Below are 15,341 nucleotides of genomic sequence, written 5' to 3'. Positions count from 1 at the left end.
CATGTATAGAAAGGCGTTTTTAGCCCGAAAAAAACGATATAGTATAGTAAGGCGTTTTTAGCCCAAAAAAAACGATATAGTATAGTCAGGCGTTTTTAGCTGAAAAAAAATGACCATGTATTGTCAGGCGTTTTTAGCAAAGCGTTTTTAGCCGAAAAAAACGACCATGTATAGTAAAGCGTTTTTAGCCAAAAAAAACGACCATGTATAGTAAGGCGTTTTTAGCTGAAAAAAACGACCATGGATAGTAAGGCATTTTTAGCCGAAATAAACGACCATGTATAGTAAGGCGTTTTTAGCACAAAAAACCCCGACAATTTGTAGTAAGGCGTTTTTAGCCCGAAAAAATTGATATCGTATAGTAAGGCGTTTTTAGCCCGACAAAAAAAGGACCATGTATAGTAAGGCGTTTTTTAGCCGAAAAAAAAAAGATATAGCATAGTAAGGCGTTTTTAGCTCGAAAAAAACGACATAATATTGTAAGGCATTTTTAGCCCGAAAACAACGTCATAGTATAGTAAGGCGTTTTTAGCCAAAAAAATCGACCATGTATAGTAAGGCGTTTTTTGCCCAAAAAAAGACATTATATAGTAAGGTTTTTTTAGCCCGAAAAGAACGACATGGTATCGTAAGGCGTTTTTAGCACAAAAAAAACGACATAGTATAGTAAGGCGTTTTTAGCCCGAAAAAACGACATAATATTGTAAGGCATTTTTAGCCCGAAAACAACGTCATAGTATAGTAAGGCGTTTTTAGCCAAAAAAATCGACCATGTATAGTAAGGCGTTTTTTGCCCAAAAAAAGACATTATATAGTAAGGTTTTTTTAGCCCGAAAAGAACGACATGGTATCGTAAGGCATTTTTAGCCCGAAAAAAACGACATAGCATAGTAAGGCGTTTTTAGTCCGAAAAAAAATGACCATGTATAGTAAGGCGTTTTTGGCCAAAAAAAAAAGACCATGTATCGGAAGGCGTCTTTAGCCGGGAAAACACGACCATGTATAGGAAGTCATTTTTGCCGAAAGAAACGACCATGTATAGTAAGGAGTTTTTTTTTATCCGAAATAAACAACCATGTATATAGTAAGGCGTTTTTTGGGGAAAAAAAAAAGACCATGTATAGTAAGGCGTTTTTGGCCGTAAAAAGAAGACCATGTATAGGAAGGCGTTTTTAGCCGGAAAAAAACCCGATATAGTATAGTAAGGCCTTTTTAGCCTGAAAAAAACATAGTATAGTACAGTGTTTTTCCCTCGAAAAAAACGACACAGTATAGTAAGGCGTTTTTAGCCTGAAAAAAACTACCATGTATAGTAAGGCGTTTTTAGCACGAAAAAAATGACCATGTATAGAAAGGCGTTTTTAGCCCGAAAAAAACGATATAGTATAGTAAGGCGTTTTTAGCCCAAAAAAAACGATATAGTATAGTCAGGCGTTTTTAGCTGAAAAAAAATGACCATGTATTGTCAGGCGTTTTTAGCAAAGCGTTTTTAGCCGAAAAAAACGACCATGTATAGTAAAGCGTTTTTAGCCCAAAAAAACGACCATGTATAGTAAGGCGTTTTTAGCTGAAAAAAACGACCATGGATAGTAAGGCATTTTTAGCCGAAATAAACGACCATGTATAGTAAGGCGTTTTTAGCACAAAAAACCCCGACAATTTGTAGTAAGGCGTTTTTAGCCCGAAAAAATTGATATCGTATAGTAAGGCGTTTTTAGCCCGACAAAAAAAGGACCATGTATAGTAAGGCGTTTTTTAGCCGAAAAAAAACCGATATAGCATAGTAAGGCGTTTTTAGCTCGAAAAAAACGACATAGTATAGTAAGGCGTTTTTAGCCCAAAATAAATGGCATAGTATAGTAAGGCATTTTTGGCCAGAAAAAAAACAACAATGTATATAGTATGGCGTTTTTAGCCCGAAAAAAACGATATAGTATAGTAAGGCGCTTTTAGCCCATAAAAAAAGAATATAGTATAGTAAGGCGTTTTTAGCACAAAAAAACCCGACAATTTGTAGTAAGGTGTTTTTAGCCCGAAAAAAACGACAGTATATTTAGTAAGGGGTTTTAGCCCTAAAAAAACGACCATGTGTAATAAGGCGTTTTTAGCCCGAAAAAAAACCCGACATAGTATATATAGTAAGCCGTTTTTCGCCCGAAAAAAACAACATAGTATAGTAAGGCGTTTTTAGCCCGAAAAAAACGACATAGTATAGTCAGGCATTTTTAGCCCGAAAAAAAATGACCATGTATAGTAAGGCGTTTTTAGCACGAAAAAAAAAGACCATGTATCGTAAGGCGTTTTTGGCTGAAAACCCCCCCCCCTGTACAGTAAGGCGTTTTTAGGGCGAAAAAAACGACCATGTATAGTCAGCCGTTTTTAGCCCAAAAAGAAACGACATGGTATAGTAAGGCGTTTTTAGCCCGAAAAAAACGACATAGTATAGTAAGGCGTTTTTAGCCCGAAAAAAACGACATAGTATAGTAAGGCGTTTTTAGCCCGAAAAAACGATATAGTATAGTAAGTCGTTTTTAGCCCTAAAAAAACGACTATGTGTAATAAGGATTTTTTCGCCCGAAAAAAAAGATATAGTATATAGTAAGGCATTTTTAGCCTGAAAAAAATGACATAGTATAGTAAGGCGTTTTTAGCCCGAAAAAAACTGACCATGTATAGTAAGGCGTTTTCAGCACGAAAAAAAAAAAGACCATGTATCGTAAAGCGTTTTTGGCCGAAAAAAAAAAGACCTGTATAGGAAGGCGTTTTTAGCCGGAAAAAAACGACCATGGTTTAATCGTTTTTTTCGGCCAAAATGGCTGACAAACAGCTAAAAACGCCTTACAAACCATTTTATTTGGTAAAAACACCTTACTGTAAATGTGTGTGTGTGTGTGGAGGGGGGGGGGGGTTGGGCTAAAAACGCCTATCTATGGTTGTTTTTTTTTCGGCTAAAAACGCCTTACTATAGATGGTCTTTTTTTTTCGGCTAAAAACGCCTTCCTATACATGGTCGTTTTTGTCAGCTAAAATGCCATGCTAGACATGGTCGTTTTTTTTCGGCTAAAGACGCCTGACTATACATGGTCGCTTTTTTGGGGGCTAAAAACACCTTAGTATACATGGTCACGTTTTCTTTTTTTTTTTTTTTTTTTCCATTTGTGTAGACTTTACAATGTAGAGTAGAACGACCACACCTCAACGTACCCAGCCGTCAAACTCCCGAAGTTCCCAGACGACACCACAATCAACGGCCTCTTCAAAGACTTTGACGAGTCTGCGTATCGACAAGAAGTGGAGCAGCTGATGCTCTCTTGCAGCCATTACAACCTTGAGCTGAACACCCTTAACACTGTTGAGATGATCGTAGACTTTATTCAACAGGCCAATAACATTTTAGACAATCCTTCTCATGTGCTACGCTCCGAATTCAAGCTCTTATACTCAGGAAAGAGGTGTTGGACTCTTCTCTGCAATTAAATAAATGAATAAATGTGTGTATATGTCTCCATCCATCCATTTTCTGATCCGCTTTATCCTCACAAGGGTCGCGGGGGGTATTGGAGCCTGTCCCAGCCGTCTTCGGGAAGTATGCGGGGGACACCCTGAACCTGTTGCCAGCCAATCGCAGGGCACCCAGGACAACCATACCCCGCTCACACTCACACCTTGGGACAATTTTGAGTGTTCAGCCAGCCTGTCAAGGAAGGAAACCGGAGTACCCGGAGAATATATATATGCACACATATACATACATACACATCCTCACTACCATCTGACAGGAAAGCCCATTTCAAACAGATGATGGGTTAAGTTACTCACTATATTTTACGTTCGTAAGAATATGTTGTACGGTTATCAACCCCTACCCTCCCTCTCAAACACAAACATACTGATTGTTGGCAAGTTGGCGTAGATTGTGGTGAGACACCCCTGCTAGTATCACATGAGAAAAGATTATGGTGTTTGTCGTGATCAGGTATTAAGTAAAGTTATACTTCGCAGTCAAGTCAGCTTGGATTATTGGCACTGGAAAGTTTGCAGGTCATGGCAGAGTTTGTGACAACATTTGAGGTCAGGCTGGAATGACATTTTATCCCATCAGTGAAACCTGTCTGCCAAAGTTGTTTGTTTACTGCTCACAAGCATTTATAAGTGTAGTTTGCTTTTTGAAATTATAACATTCTAAAACAGGGGGCCCCAGAAAATTTGATGTGAGCCACTCACCACTTATTGATTAATACTGTCAGAAAATGTAGAAATTTCAGGTACTAAAACCACAATACATTTATTATGCGTGTGTATGTGTGCGTGTGTGTGTGTGTGTGTGTGTGTGTTGTACAACTGGACTGCCACTAAAGATGTAGCTAATTCCGAAATACACTGTGAAATTACTGTACACTACACCAACAATAAGGAGCATTTTTTTTAATCTCAGTTTAATAACTCATCAAATATAACCTCAGCATTTCAGGCTGGATGGTTGTTGTATTTCAACGTGTAATAATATAACTAAAATCAAAACACAGAACTGTGATACTAAAATGTAAAAAGAAATTGTGTTTAAAGGAGAAAAAAAAAACTTGACAACTTCCAAAGGCAAAAGTCAGGTTGAGTTGACTCGTTTTATTTGTGACATCTTTTATTTGCCTTGTTTGCTCAACCACTGTGGCCAGGGCAAGATAACACCATTGACAGATAGATAGATGCCTGGTTAATCAAACTTGGTTTTGGGCTTGTGTACGCAGCAGAGAAGCGCCGTTATAAAGGAGTATCCGACATGCATCAGTCACATCCATCGCCATGAGGGTGCTCGTGCTAGCCTTGGTTGTGGCCCTTGTGGGTATGTCTTTTTGCTCTTTCAACTTCAAAGTGAGAATTTTAAGAGGACGTTGTTTTTGTATTTACATGATAGAGAATTGACTCGTTGTCATTGCTTTTAGAACACTGTTTCAAAATTTCTGGTACTGTCTAATAACTCTTTATTCCTGTTTTCACTCTTCATTCAGCTGGTCACCAGATCAAAATTAGTAAGTAAATCCTTACTAAAAATGGGGGAAATGTTTTTGATTGATTCTTGAACTAATAAGCATCACTGTGTCTTGTTGAAGCCCCTGAGTTTGCTGCTGGAAAGACATACACCTACAAATATGAAGCCCTTCTTATGGGTGGACTTCCCGAGGAGGGTCTGGCTCGGGCTGGGTTCAAAATTAGGAGCAAAGTTCTGATCAGTGCATTGACTGCCGACACCTTCATACTGAAGGTAGCAACCACACCTGTGTCAGCATCAATACATTTTCTTCAGGCACAGGACTAGGTGACAACTCCGTCTCTTTCCCTTGTAGCTCCTGGATCCAGAGCTGTTTGAGTACAGCGGCATCTGGCCCAAAGACGCTTTCGTCCCAGCCACTAAGCTCACTTCAGCCCTGTCAGCTCAACTCATGACACCGCTCAAGTTCGAGTACGCTAATGGCGTCGTAGGCAAAGTGTTCGCCCCTGCTGGCGTCTCTACCTCTGTGCTGAACATCGTCAGAGGACTCCTCAACCTCCTCCAAATGAACATCAAGAAGACGATGAATGTCTATGAGCTTCAGGAGGTATAACTAATTACTTTCATTATTTATTTCATTATACGTTCACTAACTTTGAGCCTTTGACTGTGGTGGAATAGCCTGGCGTACAGGGTGTGTGCAAGACCCATTACGTAATCACTGAGGACGCCAAGGCTGAGCGCATCCATTTGACCAAAACCAAGGACCTGAACCACTGCCAGGAGAGAATTGTCAAGGATATCGGCATGGCTTATACAGAAAGATGTGCTGAGTGTCAAGCGGTAAAGCGCAAGTAGTCACTTTTCACCCACGCTGCGATATATTGTGGTGTTAAAATCTTTTTTTTTAATGTAGAGAGGCACTGCCCTGAAAGGAACAGCCGCATTCGACTATGTCATGAAACCATCAGACACAGGTGCTCTGATCCTTGAGGCATCTTCGATTGAGCTGATTCAATTCTCTCCCGTCAACATCCTGAACGGTGCTGCCCAGATGGAGGCTAAGTATGGACTTGGAAAAAAAAAAGATGCGACCAACAAAAGGGTGAGTTCTTTTAATAAAGAGTGTCGGTCCACAGGCAATCCTTGAAATTCCTGGAGATCCAGAAAGCTCCAGTGGAGCCCATCAGAGCCGAATACATCCAACGCGGAAGTCTGCAGTACGAGTTCGGCAGCGAGCTCCTTCAGACACCCATTCAGCTCCTGAGGATTACCAATGCTGAGGCTCAGGTAATTCAGTAAAAATGACGACCAAAGGTTTTCTTCTTCACCCCGCAGCCACACACTTCACTTTTTGATTCACAGATTGTTGAGATTCTGAACAACCTGGTGAACAACAACGTGGCTAAAGTGCATGAAGAGGCACCTCTGAAGTTCATTGAGCTCATCCAGGTGTTGCGTTCGGCCAAATATGAGAGTATCGTGGCACTCTGGTCGCAGTACAAATCACGCACGGCTCACAGGTAGTTACAACACGGACTTAAAATATACTCAATCTCGAACCAAATAATGACTTACCGATGATATTTCTGTCTTCCAGAGAATGGATCCTGAATACCGTCCCTGCCATTGGCACTCATGTTGCGCTGCGGTTCATCAAGGAACAATTCATTGCCGGTGAGCTGACCTTTGCTGAAGCGACTCGGTCATTGATGGTCGCCGTGCACATGGTGACTGCTGACTTGGAGGCCATCAGGATCCTACGGGCAAGTCACTATTACATGCTGTCTTGAGTAATTGCGACACATGAAATTCAGCATTTGTGATGTGTTTTTTTTTAATGTATTCACTTCAATTTAGGAGCTAGCTGAGACCCAGAAAGTTATGGAAACTCCGGTTTTGAAAGAGGTTATTGCACTAGGCTATGGCAGTCTGGTTTATAAATACTGTGCAGAGAACCCAACTTGCCCAGTGGACCTCATCAAGGTATGATGGCTTGGTACTTTTGCTTTTCTCCAACGATATACTGTATGTTGTACTTGTAACATCAGCATGATTGTATGTTTTTATTTTCCTCCACAGCCGATCCATGACTGGGCTGCCCGGGCTCTTGCCAAGAGTGATATTAAGGAAATAATTGTCACTCTCAAAGTTCTGGGTAATGCAGGGCATCCTAGCAGCCTCAAGCCAATCTTGAAGGTCTTACCTCACTTTGGCAGCGCTGCTGCTGACCTGCCTTTGCGAGTTCAAATCGAAGGTGTTCTGGCCCTGAGGAACATTGCAAAGAGAGATCCAAAAATGGTGACAATTTTATGATCTGATTCCTTTCGATCACCAAAAATCTTGGCAGCTATTTTGTTACGAGCAGCGGTGTGCTTGTGTGAATTAGGTCCAGGGTATCGCTGTTCAGCTGTTGATGGAAAGAGATCTTCACCCAGAGCTCCGTATGGTTGCTGCCATTGTGCTGTTTGAGACCAAACTGCCCATGGGTCTGGTGGCTGCCCTTGCTGACGCAGTGTTGAAAGAACCAAATCTCCAGGTTGCCAGCTTAGTCTACTCTTACATGAAAGCCATGACAAGGTCCACCACTCCTGATCTTGTGCCTGTGTAAGTACTTTAAAAGAGGTCCCATATCTATTGTGGCTCTTCAACGTCACTTGATTCAAAATTTCCTTCTATTTGCAGTGCCGCAGCCTGCAATGTTGCTGTGAAAATCCTCAGCCCCAAGCTGAATAGACTGAGCTATCGCTTCAGCAGAGCGCTCCTTGTTGACGGCTATTACAGTAAGACCTTGCCAGAGTATTAATATACGCAGAACCTTTTAAACTCAGTGAGTTGGTGGTTCCCACCTTGTTTCTGCAGGCCCCTGGATGGTGGGTGCTGCTGCCAGTGCCTTCTATGTGAATGACGTTGCAACTGTTTTGCCAAGGTCCATCATGGCCAAGGCTCGCACCTATTTGGCCGGAGCATATGCTGATGTCATTGAGGTAAATATAAACGGCCGGCAGCTATTCCACAGTTATGGATGCTAGGGTGGCACATGATACACTGTGGTACTATTAAACCAATCGTAGTTGTTGTTTTTGATCAAGAATATTTGAGCAGTGCAATAATTTTCACCTTATCAGGTTGGAGTGAGAACTGAGGGCATCCAGGAAGCCCTTCTGAAGATCCAGGAGCTTCCTGACAACACCGATAGGATCACCAAGATGCAAAGAGCTCTCAAGGCTGTAAGTTCCCGTGATCCGTTGGATATCTTTCTATGGCACATGACCAGCACAGAAACGACATCATTCATATCTTTGCGCTTCCCTCTGCATCTCAATCGCAGCTTTCTGAGTGGAGGGCCCAGCCATCAAGCAAGCCCCTAGCCTCGGCACACCTGAAACTTTTCGGACAGGAGATTGCCTTTGCCAGTGCAGATAAAGCATTGGTTGATCAGGTCATGGCGGTACGTGTCTTCTCACAATGCATGTTGGGTGAAGGCCTCGTAATGGTCATACCACAAAGCGTGAAGTCTACGTGTCATATTTTGTCATCAGCTTGTCACCGGACCCGAAGTTCAGGCTTACGGAAGGAAGGCTTTCGATCAGGTGCTGGCTGGCATGAAATTTAATTACGCTCAGCCAACGCTGCTTGCTGAGGTTCGTCGCATCCTGCCCACTGTTGTCGGTCTGCCGATGGAACTCAGTTTTTACACTGCTTCTGTGTTGACTGCGGCCATTGAATGTAAGGTGGAACTCTGTTTAAATATCACTAACGCGGAAAACAGATTTACAGGTACACTGACTCAACCTCTTTTCCACAGTCCAAGCCACTGTGTCACCACCTATAGGTCAGGATTTCCATCCTTCCCAACTTCTTAAATCTGACATCAGCATGAGGGCTGCTTTTACCCCAAGGTAAACTGACAGTACAAAAATGGGCTAAAATGCACAAAACAACCCCACACACCATGCCACAACCACTAAACTCTAAAAATCGGTGTCTTGCAGCGTTTCCATGCACACCTATGCAGTCATGGGTGTGAATACAGCGTTGGCCCAGGCAGCCGTGGTCTCAAGAGCCAAAGTTCACACTATTCTCCCAGCGAAGATCGAAGCAAGACTTGACATGATCAAGGGCAACTTCAAGTTTGACCTCTTACCTGTCCAGGGCATCAATAAGATTGCATCTGCACTGTATGCGCATCTTCCTGGCATATTCAACTGACTTTATGATGTTTGTAATTTCTGACGTTCTCTTTTTTTGCTCCATCCCAACAGAGTTGAGACTTTTGCTGTTGCTCGAAATGTGGAAGATCTTGCCGCTGCTAAGATAACGCCAATGATTCCAGACGACTTTACAACAGACTACTCAAAGAAGAGCTCATCCTGGTCTGCCAGGATGCCTTCCTCTATGGCTGATGCTAAGGTGAGTTTGAATCCTGGTTCACTGCGTTCAACCACCTTTCTGCAAAGCAATAATGTTCTCTCGGTTATGCCGTTAACAGTCATCAGAGCTTATCACTGACCGACCAAGCAAAATGAGCAAACTCATCAAGGACTTTGAGAAAAAGCTGTGTGGAGAACTTGAAACTCTTGGAATCAAGGCATGCGCTGTGTTCAAATCTCGCAATGCGTCTTTCATCCGAGACGTTCCACTGTATGCCGTCATCGGGAAACATTCAGTCTTGATTGAGGTTACACCAGGCAAGTTGAATGAATGAGGCCACTGGTGCAAATGGTGGTTATTTAAAAGTCCATTTTTGTCTTTGGTTCTAGCTTCTGGACCGACCATCGAGAAGGTTGAAATTGAGATTCAGGTTGGAAAAAAAGCAGCGGAAAAGATCATCAAAGTCATTGACCTGAGTCAGAATGAGGGCATACTTGAGGATAGAAATGTCCTGATGAAACTGAAGAAGATCCTTGCTCCTGGTATGAAGAACCGCACTTCTTCCAGCTCCAGCAGCTCCAGTTCTAGCAGTTCTCGCTCCAGCGGGTCAAGCCTTGCTACCTCATCCAAGAGCTCTTCGAGTTCCTCTCGCAGAACTCGCAAGGTGGCTGACATTCTCGACCCGATTACCAAGACATCCAAGCCAAGAAATGCCTCTAGAAAATCTTCCAGCAGCAGATCCAGCCTTGTTTCAAGTAAATCCTCTAGCAGCAGATCCAGCCTTCGTTCAAGCAAATCCTCCAGGAGCAGATCCAGCCTTCGTTCGGGCAAATCCTCCAGCAGCCGCAGCAGCCTAAGATCTTTGTCCAGTTCTCGTTCCAAAGTGAGACGCAAACTACTGAAAGCACCACCACATTAAGTCTAAAAAGTAAACTAACAGTGATGTTTTACCATTGCAGCAGGAACTATATAACATGAATTTTACCAAGACCCACATCCACCAGGTATTTCCCATTGCACAAATGCAATATGAAGGACTTTCCTTCAGCCAAGTAAATGTTTCTCTTGTTTGCAGCATTCCCGCTCTTCAACTGCTCGCAACAGCAAGAGCAGTGCCCAAAGTTTTGAAGCCATCTACAATAAGGTGAGTTGCATACCAATACCAAGCATATGCATTCACTTGGGGGGGGGGGAGTTTTCTTAAAACAAATCTTTGTGTTTTTGTAGGCTCGTTACCTCTCTAAGACTCTCAGCCCAACTGTGACCATCCTCATCCGTGCCGTGAGAGCCGACCACAAGGAACAAGGATACCAGATTGCAGCTTACTTTGACAAAGAGACTTCTCGACTGCAGATCATTTTTGCAAATCTGGCCGAAAACAACAACTGGAGAATCTGTGCTGACGGTGTGAGGCTGAGCAACCACAAGTTCATGGTAACAGTGCAACACCTGATACTGTATATTCTGACTCATGGCTTTGAACCACGGCTAACTGCTGGCATCTGACGATTCCATTTTTCAGACCAGGGTTGCCTGGGGTATTGACTGCAAGCAATATGTGACTGAGATCTCGGTTGAAGCAGGTATTGTTGATCAACAGCCAGCATTCCGTTTGAAGCTGACTTGGGACAAACTTCCGAAGAACGTGAAACACTATGCCCATGAGTAAGAGTCACAGTCGTATGCACATTTCAAATGTTTTAGTGTATCCGAGGGGCGCGTGCTGGTTTATTTATTTATTTTTTCTTTTCAGGTTGTCTGATTACATTTCAAGACTCGCTCTGGAGGCTGGAATTAACCAGGCAAAGGTCAAGAATGTTCAAAATGAGATCAAACTAACAGTAGCAGTTGCTTCAGAAGAAAGCCTGAATATTGTCCTCAAAACACCAAAGGTACCGTCAAAAAGTATTTTTGATCATGCTTTACCAGTGTCACTCAGATTCCGTATCACAACTTATTATTTACAGAGGACCATCTACAAGAAAGGCATGCCTATCCCCATTTCTCTGCCCATTGGAAACACCACATTGGAGCTGCTGCCGTACCAGGACAGCTGGGTTAACACCATCTCCTACATGGTCAGCAAGGCTCATGCAGGTAAAAACATCCTTTTCTCTTTACGGGGCTTAGTTCAGGAAATTAAATGAATGAATGAAAAAAAAAAGTCAAATATGTCAACTAACGACCATGAACATCAAAATGACAATAAAACATTTTTGAAACAAAGAGCATCTGAATTTGATGCAAAGGCCTGTAGACTCTCTCACATACACATTTTGTGGTTGGTGCTCGCTTGATGAATTTAATTATTGGACATAAACAGTCTTGAAGCCCTGAAGCCCCAAGTTCAAATTCAGCCAGTGGTTCTTGAACACATATGTTATATATTAAATGATTGTATTTTCTTACTTTGTCCAGCTGAGTGCAACGTAACCGAAGACACTGTGGTCACATTCAACAACAAGAAGTTCAAGGCAGAAATGCCTCACTCATGCCCGCAGGTTTTGGCTCAGGATTGCACCAGAGAGGCAAAATTCATTGTTCTGTTGAAGAGAGACGAAGAACACAAACACAACTTGCTCATTGTGAAGATTGCTGACATGTAAGCGAGTGTTCATCACCAAAAACGAACGCGGCAAGCCACAAAGTGAGTATTACTCTCGTATTATTATTATTATTATTTTTTTTTTTTTATCAGCGAAGTGGAAATGTACCAGAACGGCCGCATTGCCATGGTGAAGGTTAATAAAGCAGAAATCCCCGTCAGTAACCTGCCATACCTTCATCCAACAGGTTTGCTTTTTCTTCCTCTTGAAGTCATCCCTGTAACTCAACACTCAATGAGCATTGGCTTTGGTGCATTTGTTTCAGCTGACATTCACATCAGACGGAGCGGCGAAGGCATCGCTCTCCACGCTCCCAAACACGGTCTTCAGGAAGTGTACTTTGACGTCAACGTCCAGAGGGTAGTTAATTCAAGGTCCAACGCAGCGACAACATACAGGAAAGTAACCCTGCTCACAATGTTCATTTGTCTAGGTTAAAGTTGTGGACTGGATGAGAGGACAGACCTGTGGACTCTGCGGAAAGGCCGACGGGGAGACCAGACAGGAGTACCGCACACCCAATACACGTTTGACCAAGAACGCAGTCAACTATGCTCATTCCTGGGTTCTGCCCGCTGAGAGTTGCCGGGATACTACAGGTAAATCCGTTGCACTCGACTTGTCCATGAACCTCCTGGATTCTACGCTACCCATTTGAGTCCACCTTGCTTCATTTCCCCCGGGCCCTCAAACAAAGCATTGTAGTTGTGTTAATGCAAATTTAATGAACCTTTTTTTAGGTGGGGATTTTTGTCAGATTTTGTCATTGGTAACTTCACTTCATTAAATATACCAATAATATGCTGTTTACATAAAATTATTACTTTTGGTTCTATTTTGACCAGTCAAAATTCCTAAAAACATTTTAAAGATCCCTGTTATTTACCATATTGAATTATACAGTACCATTTGGGTAAAAAAAATCAATAAAAAGGGGGCGGCTTCATTCTAGACTCAGTCTTTTTTAATGTTTTTGAATATTTTTTGAAATACAGAATTTTATTTGAGATATTTATTCATTTATTTGACCAGATTATATAATTACTAAGGGAGACCCTTTACTGACCATTGGGAAGATTCATATTTTAGGAAGTGGAAGTTCTCTGTTGGCTGTAAATACAATGTTGAATTAGAAACACAAGAAAAAAATGGTATGAGAATATGTCAACATTTCAATGATGATAATATATCTAATGAGAACTTTCTATCGTCAAGAATTCTTTTTTTAATCTTAAAAAAATACACACACTATGACTGACATCTGCACCTGGCCAAAATTCCCCCCATCAAGCTTAAATGGTTGTAAAATCAAATTGGCCGAATGATTAAGAATACATTTTTTTTGTTTTTGATATGATACGTGCCTACCTCTCCCAGAGTGTTACATGAAGCTTGAGTCTGTGAAGCTGGAGAAGCAGATGACAGTGCACGGCGAAGAGTCCAAGTGCTTCTCTGTCGAGCCCGTGCTGCGCTGCTTGCCTGGCTGCATGCCGCTGAGAACCACCACTGTCTCAGTTGGCTTCCACTGCCTGCCTGTTGGTAAGTCCACAAAAATCTTTACAAGATGGCGATTTAAAGTTCTTCATCACCTTCACTGCTGACCACCCGCATACCGTTTCAGATTCCCGTCTGAACCGTTCTGAGGGTATGAGCGGCATCTTTGAGAAGAGTGTGGACCTGAGAGAAAAAACCGAAGCCCACCTAGCCTGCCGTTGCACACCACAGTGTGCCTAATCAATCCAACAACTTTTATTTCCATGAATACGACTACTCCCAATCACAATAAAGTGTGAACTTAAACCGCAGACCTGTGTGATGTGTGGAATTTATGTGGTTAGCTGTTCATAAACAAGACAAACGTCATTCATTTGTTCACCGGGGTTGTTCAATCCACGTACTGTATCCAACCATCCAGCCGTAAGTGAGCTTGAATCGATCCTATCTGACTGGGTGAGATGTGAGGCAAACACTGGATCTGTTGCAAGTCAATCTCAAGGCACCTACTGAACAGACAAACAACCAGTCACACTCTCAATTTACAGTCCTCAATGAACCTAACATGCCGCAGCACATCATGAAAATCCACACGGGCACAAGCACCAGGTGCAAACTCTCCACAGTAAGGCCCACACCAAAGTTTGAACCCAGAAACTCAGAACTAGTGACACAGAAATGCGAATCAGTGTACCCGCCGTAGTGCCCCCATCCGAACATGTTGGGGATGTAATAATGTAAAAAATAATAATATTACAACCAAAACATCAGAATGCAAACGTGAACATATTTCACTTTTCAGGTGCAGTGGGGGTTTTTCTTTGCTCACATTCTTCATTTCTCATTTTTTAAAGGGATGTGTGTCTTGATTGTTGTCTGTATACAGTATATCGCTTCTGAAATTTCCTTTCCCTGTCTTGCATTTCAGACCAAAGTCTGTTTATACATTTCTACAAAAATTCTGACCATACTTTGAAGGTATTTGAATGTGTTTGGATGAACGAATGCGCGCATCCATTTTTTTTCCCATTTTCTTTCAAGGACTTGATTGATTTTTTCCCCCACATCAATTATCCAGTTTGTTGCATGCACAGCATGTTGAGACAGTGACTAAACTATTGTCACCTTATCGTGAGCAACAGAAAAAAATCTGGGCATTCATGCCTTAATCCTCTTGTTTTGTAATGATCTTAAGAGTATCAAGTTATGTTTTCCCTTATCTGTACTGAGTAAGGATGATTGCACCAAGTCAGCTTGAGAGTGAGCTCGCAAATCAGTCCCTGCAAACTTTCTTTCAAAGTTGCGCCCCATCTTTCATCGATGGCAGTGAAGAGGAACGACTGCACATGTCAAACTTTTACTGCGAGTCGAAGGCCTCTTGGAAAAGTCAAATCTAACATTGAGGCCATCCATCCATTTTCTTCTGCTATATCCGTGTCGGGTTGTGTGGGCAGCAGTTTTAGCTGGGAAGCCCAGATTTCCTTCGACCCGGCCACTTCGTCCAGCTCTTCCAAGGAAATCCCAAGCCAGTCTTCATTCTCGGGGCCTGCTTCCCGTGGGACGTGCCTGGAACACCTGACCAGGAAGGCATCCAGGAGGCAGCCTAATCAAATGGCCCGAGGCAACTCATTTGGCGAGCCTGCTTGGATTCAGGGTCTTGTTTTTTCGCTCATGACACACAGTTTGTGACCATCAGTGAGGGTAATTTTGTAGTTTCCCAAAGGCTCTGGATGTTGTGGGACTATGTTGGCTTACATACCTCTGCAACACTCTGTGGACATCAGGGACAGTGGCTCTCACCTGGCAGAGTCGGGTGGCGGTACCCCTTTTGAAGGAAGGGGACTGGAGGGCAGATTCCAAATGCAGGAGGATGAGACTCC

General features: G+C 42.5%; 1 protein-coding gene and 1 long non-coding RNA gene across 2 annotated transcripts; one reads left to right on the top strand and one right to left on the bottom strand.

Moving 5' to 3' along the window:
• Positions 1–4,765: 4,765 nt before the first annotated feature.
• LOC147202258 (vitellogenin-2-like) lies at positions 4,766–13,772 on the top strand. The gene is made up of 34 exons (XM_086116107.1): positions 4,766–4,840; positions 5,007–5,027; positions 5,109–5,260; positions 5,343–5,594; positions 5,669–5,830; positions 5,904–6,052; positions 6,127–6,277; positions 6,353–6,510; positions 6,588–6,753; positions 6,848–6,973; positions 7,070–7,288; positions 7,377–7,594; positions 7,673–7,770; positions 7,850–7,974; positions 8,116–8,217; positions 8,319–8,438; positions 8,530–8,716; positions 8,796–8,889; positions 8,983–9,168; positions 9,253–9,400; positions 9,480–9,678; positions 9,751–10,244; positions 10,321–10,365; positions 10,437–10,505; positions 10,589–10,795; positions 10,884–11,026; positions 11,115–11,253; positions 11,329–11,458; positions 11,780–11,963; positions 12,060–12,154; positions 12,233–12,327; positions 12,401–12,566; positions 13,345–13,506; positions 13,589–13,772. Exons 1-34 carry the CDS (start codon positions 4,801–4,803, stop codon positions 13,699–13,701), a joined length of 5,115 nt encoding a protein of 1,704 aa, XP_085972233.1. The 5' UTR covers positions 4,766–4,800; the 3' UTR covers positions 13,702–13,772.
• LOC147202259 (uncharacterized) lies at positions 6,089–7,430 on the bottom strand. The gene is made up of 2 exons (XR_015101419.1): positions 6,566–7,430; positions 6,089–6,250 (listed from the first exon to the last, which is right to left on the bottom strand). It is a non-coding gene; the product is annotated as an uncharacterized LOC147202259 (long non-coding RNA).
• Positions 13,773–15,341: the final 1,569 nt, after the last annotated feature.

Source organism: Hippocampus guttulatus, chromosome 7 (genome assembly GCF_054856545.1).
Source record: "Hippocampus guttulatus isolate MCC_2025c chromosome 7, RoL_Hgut_1.0, whole genome shotgun sequence".
Lineage (NCBI taxonomy): Eukaryota > Metazoa > Chordata > Actinopteri > Syngnathiformes > Syngnathidae > Hippocampus > Hippocampus guttulatus.
Note: the sequence above shows the minus strand (reverse complement) of the source record. Positions and strands in the feature narration are given on the sequence as shown.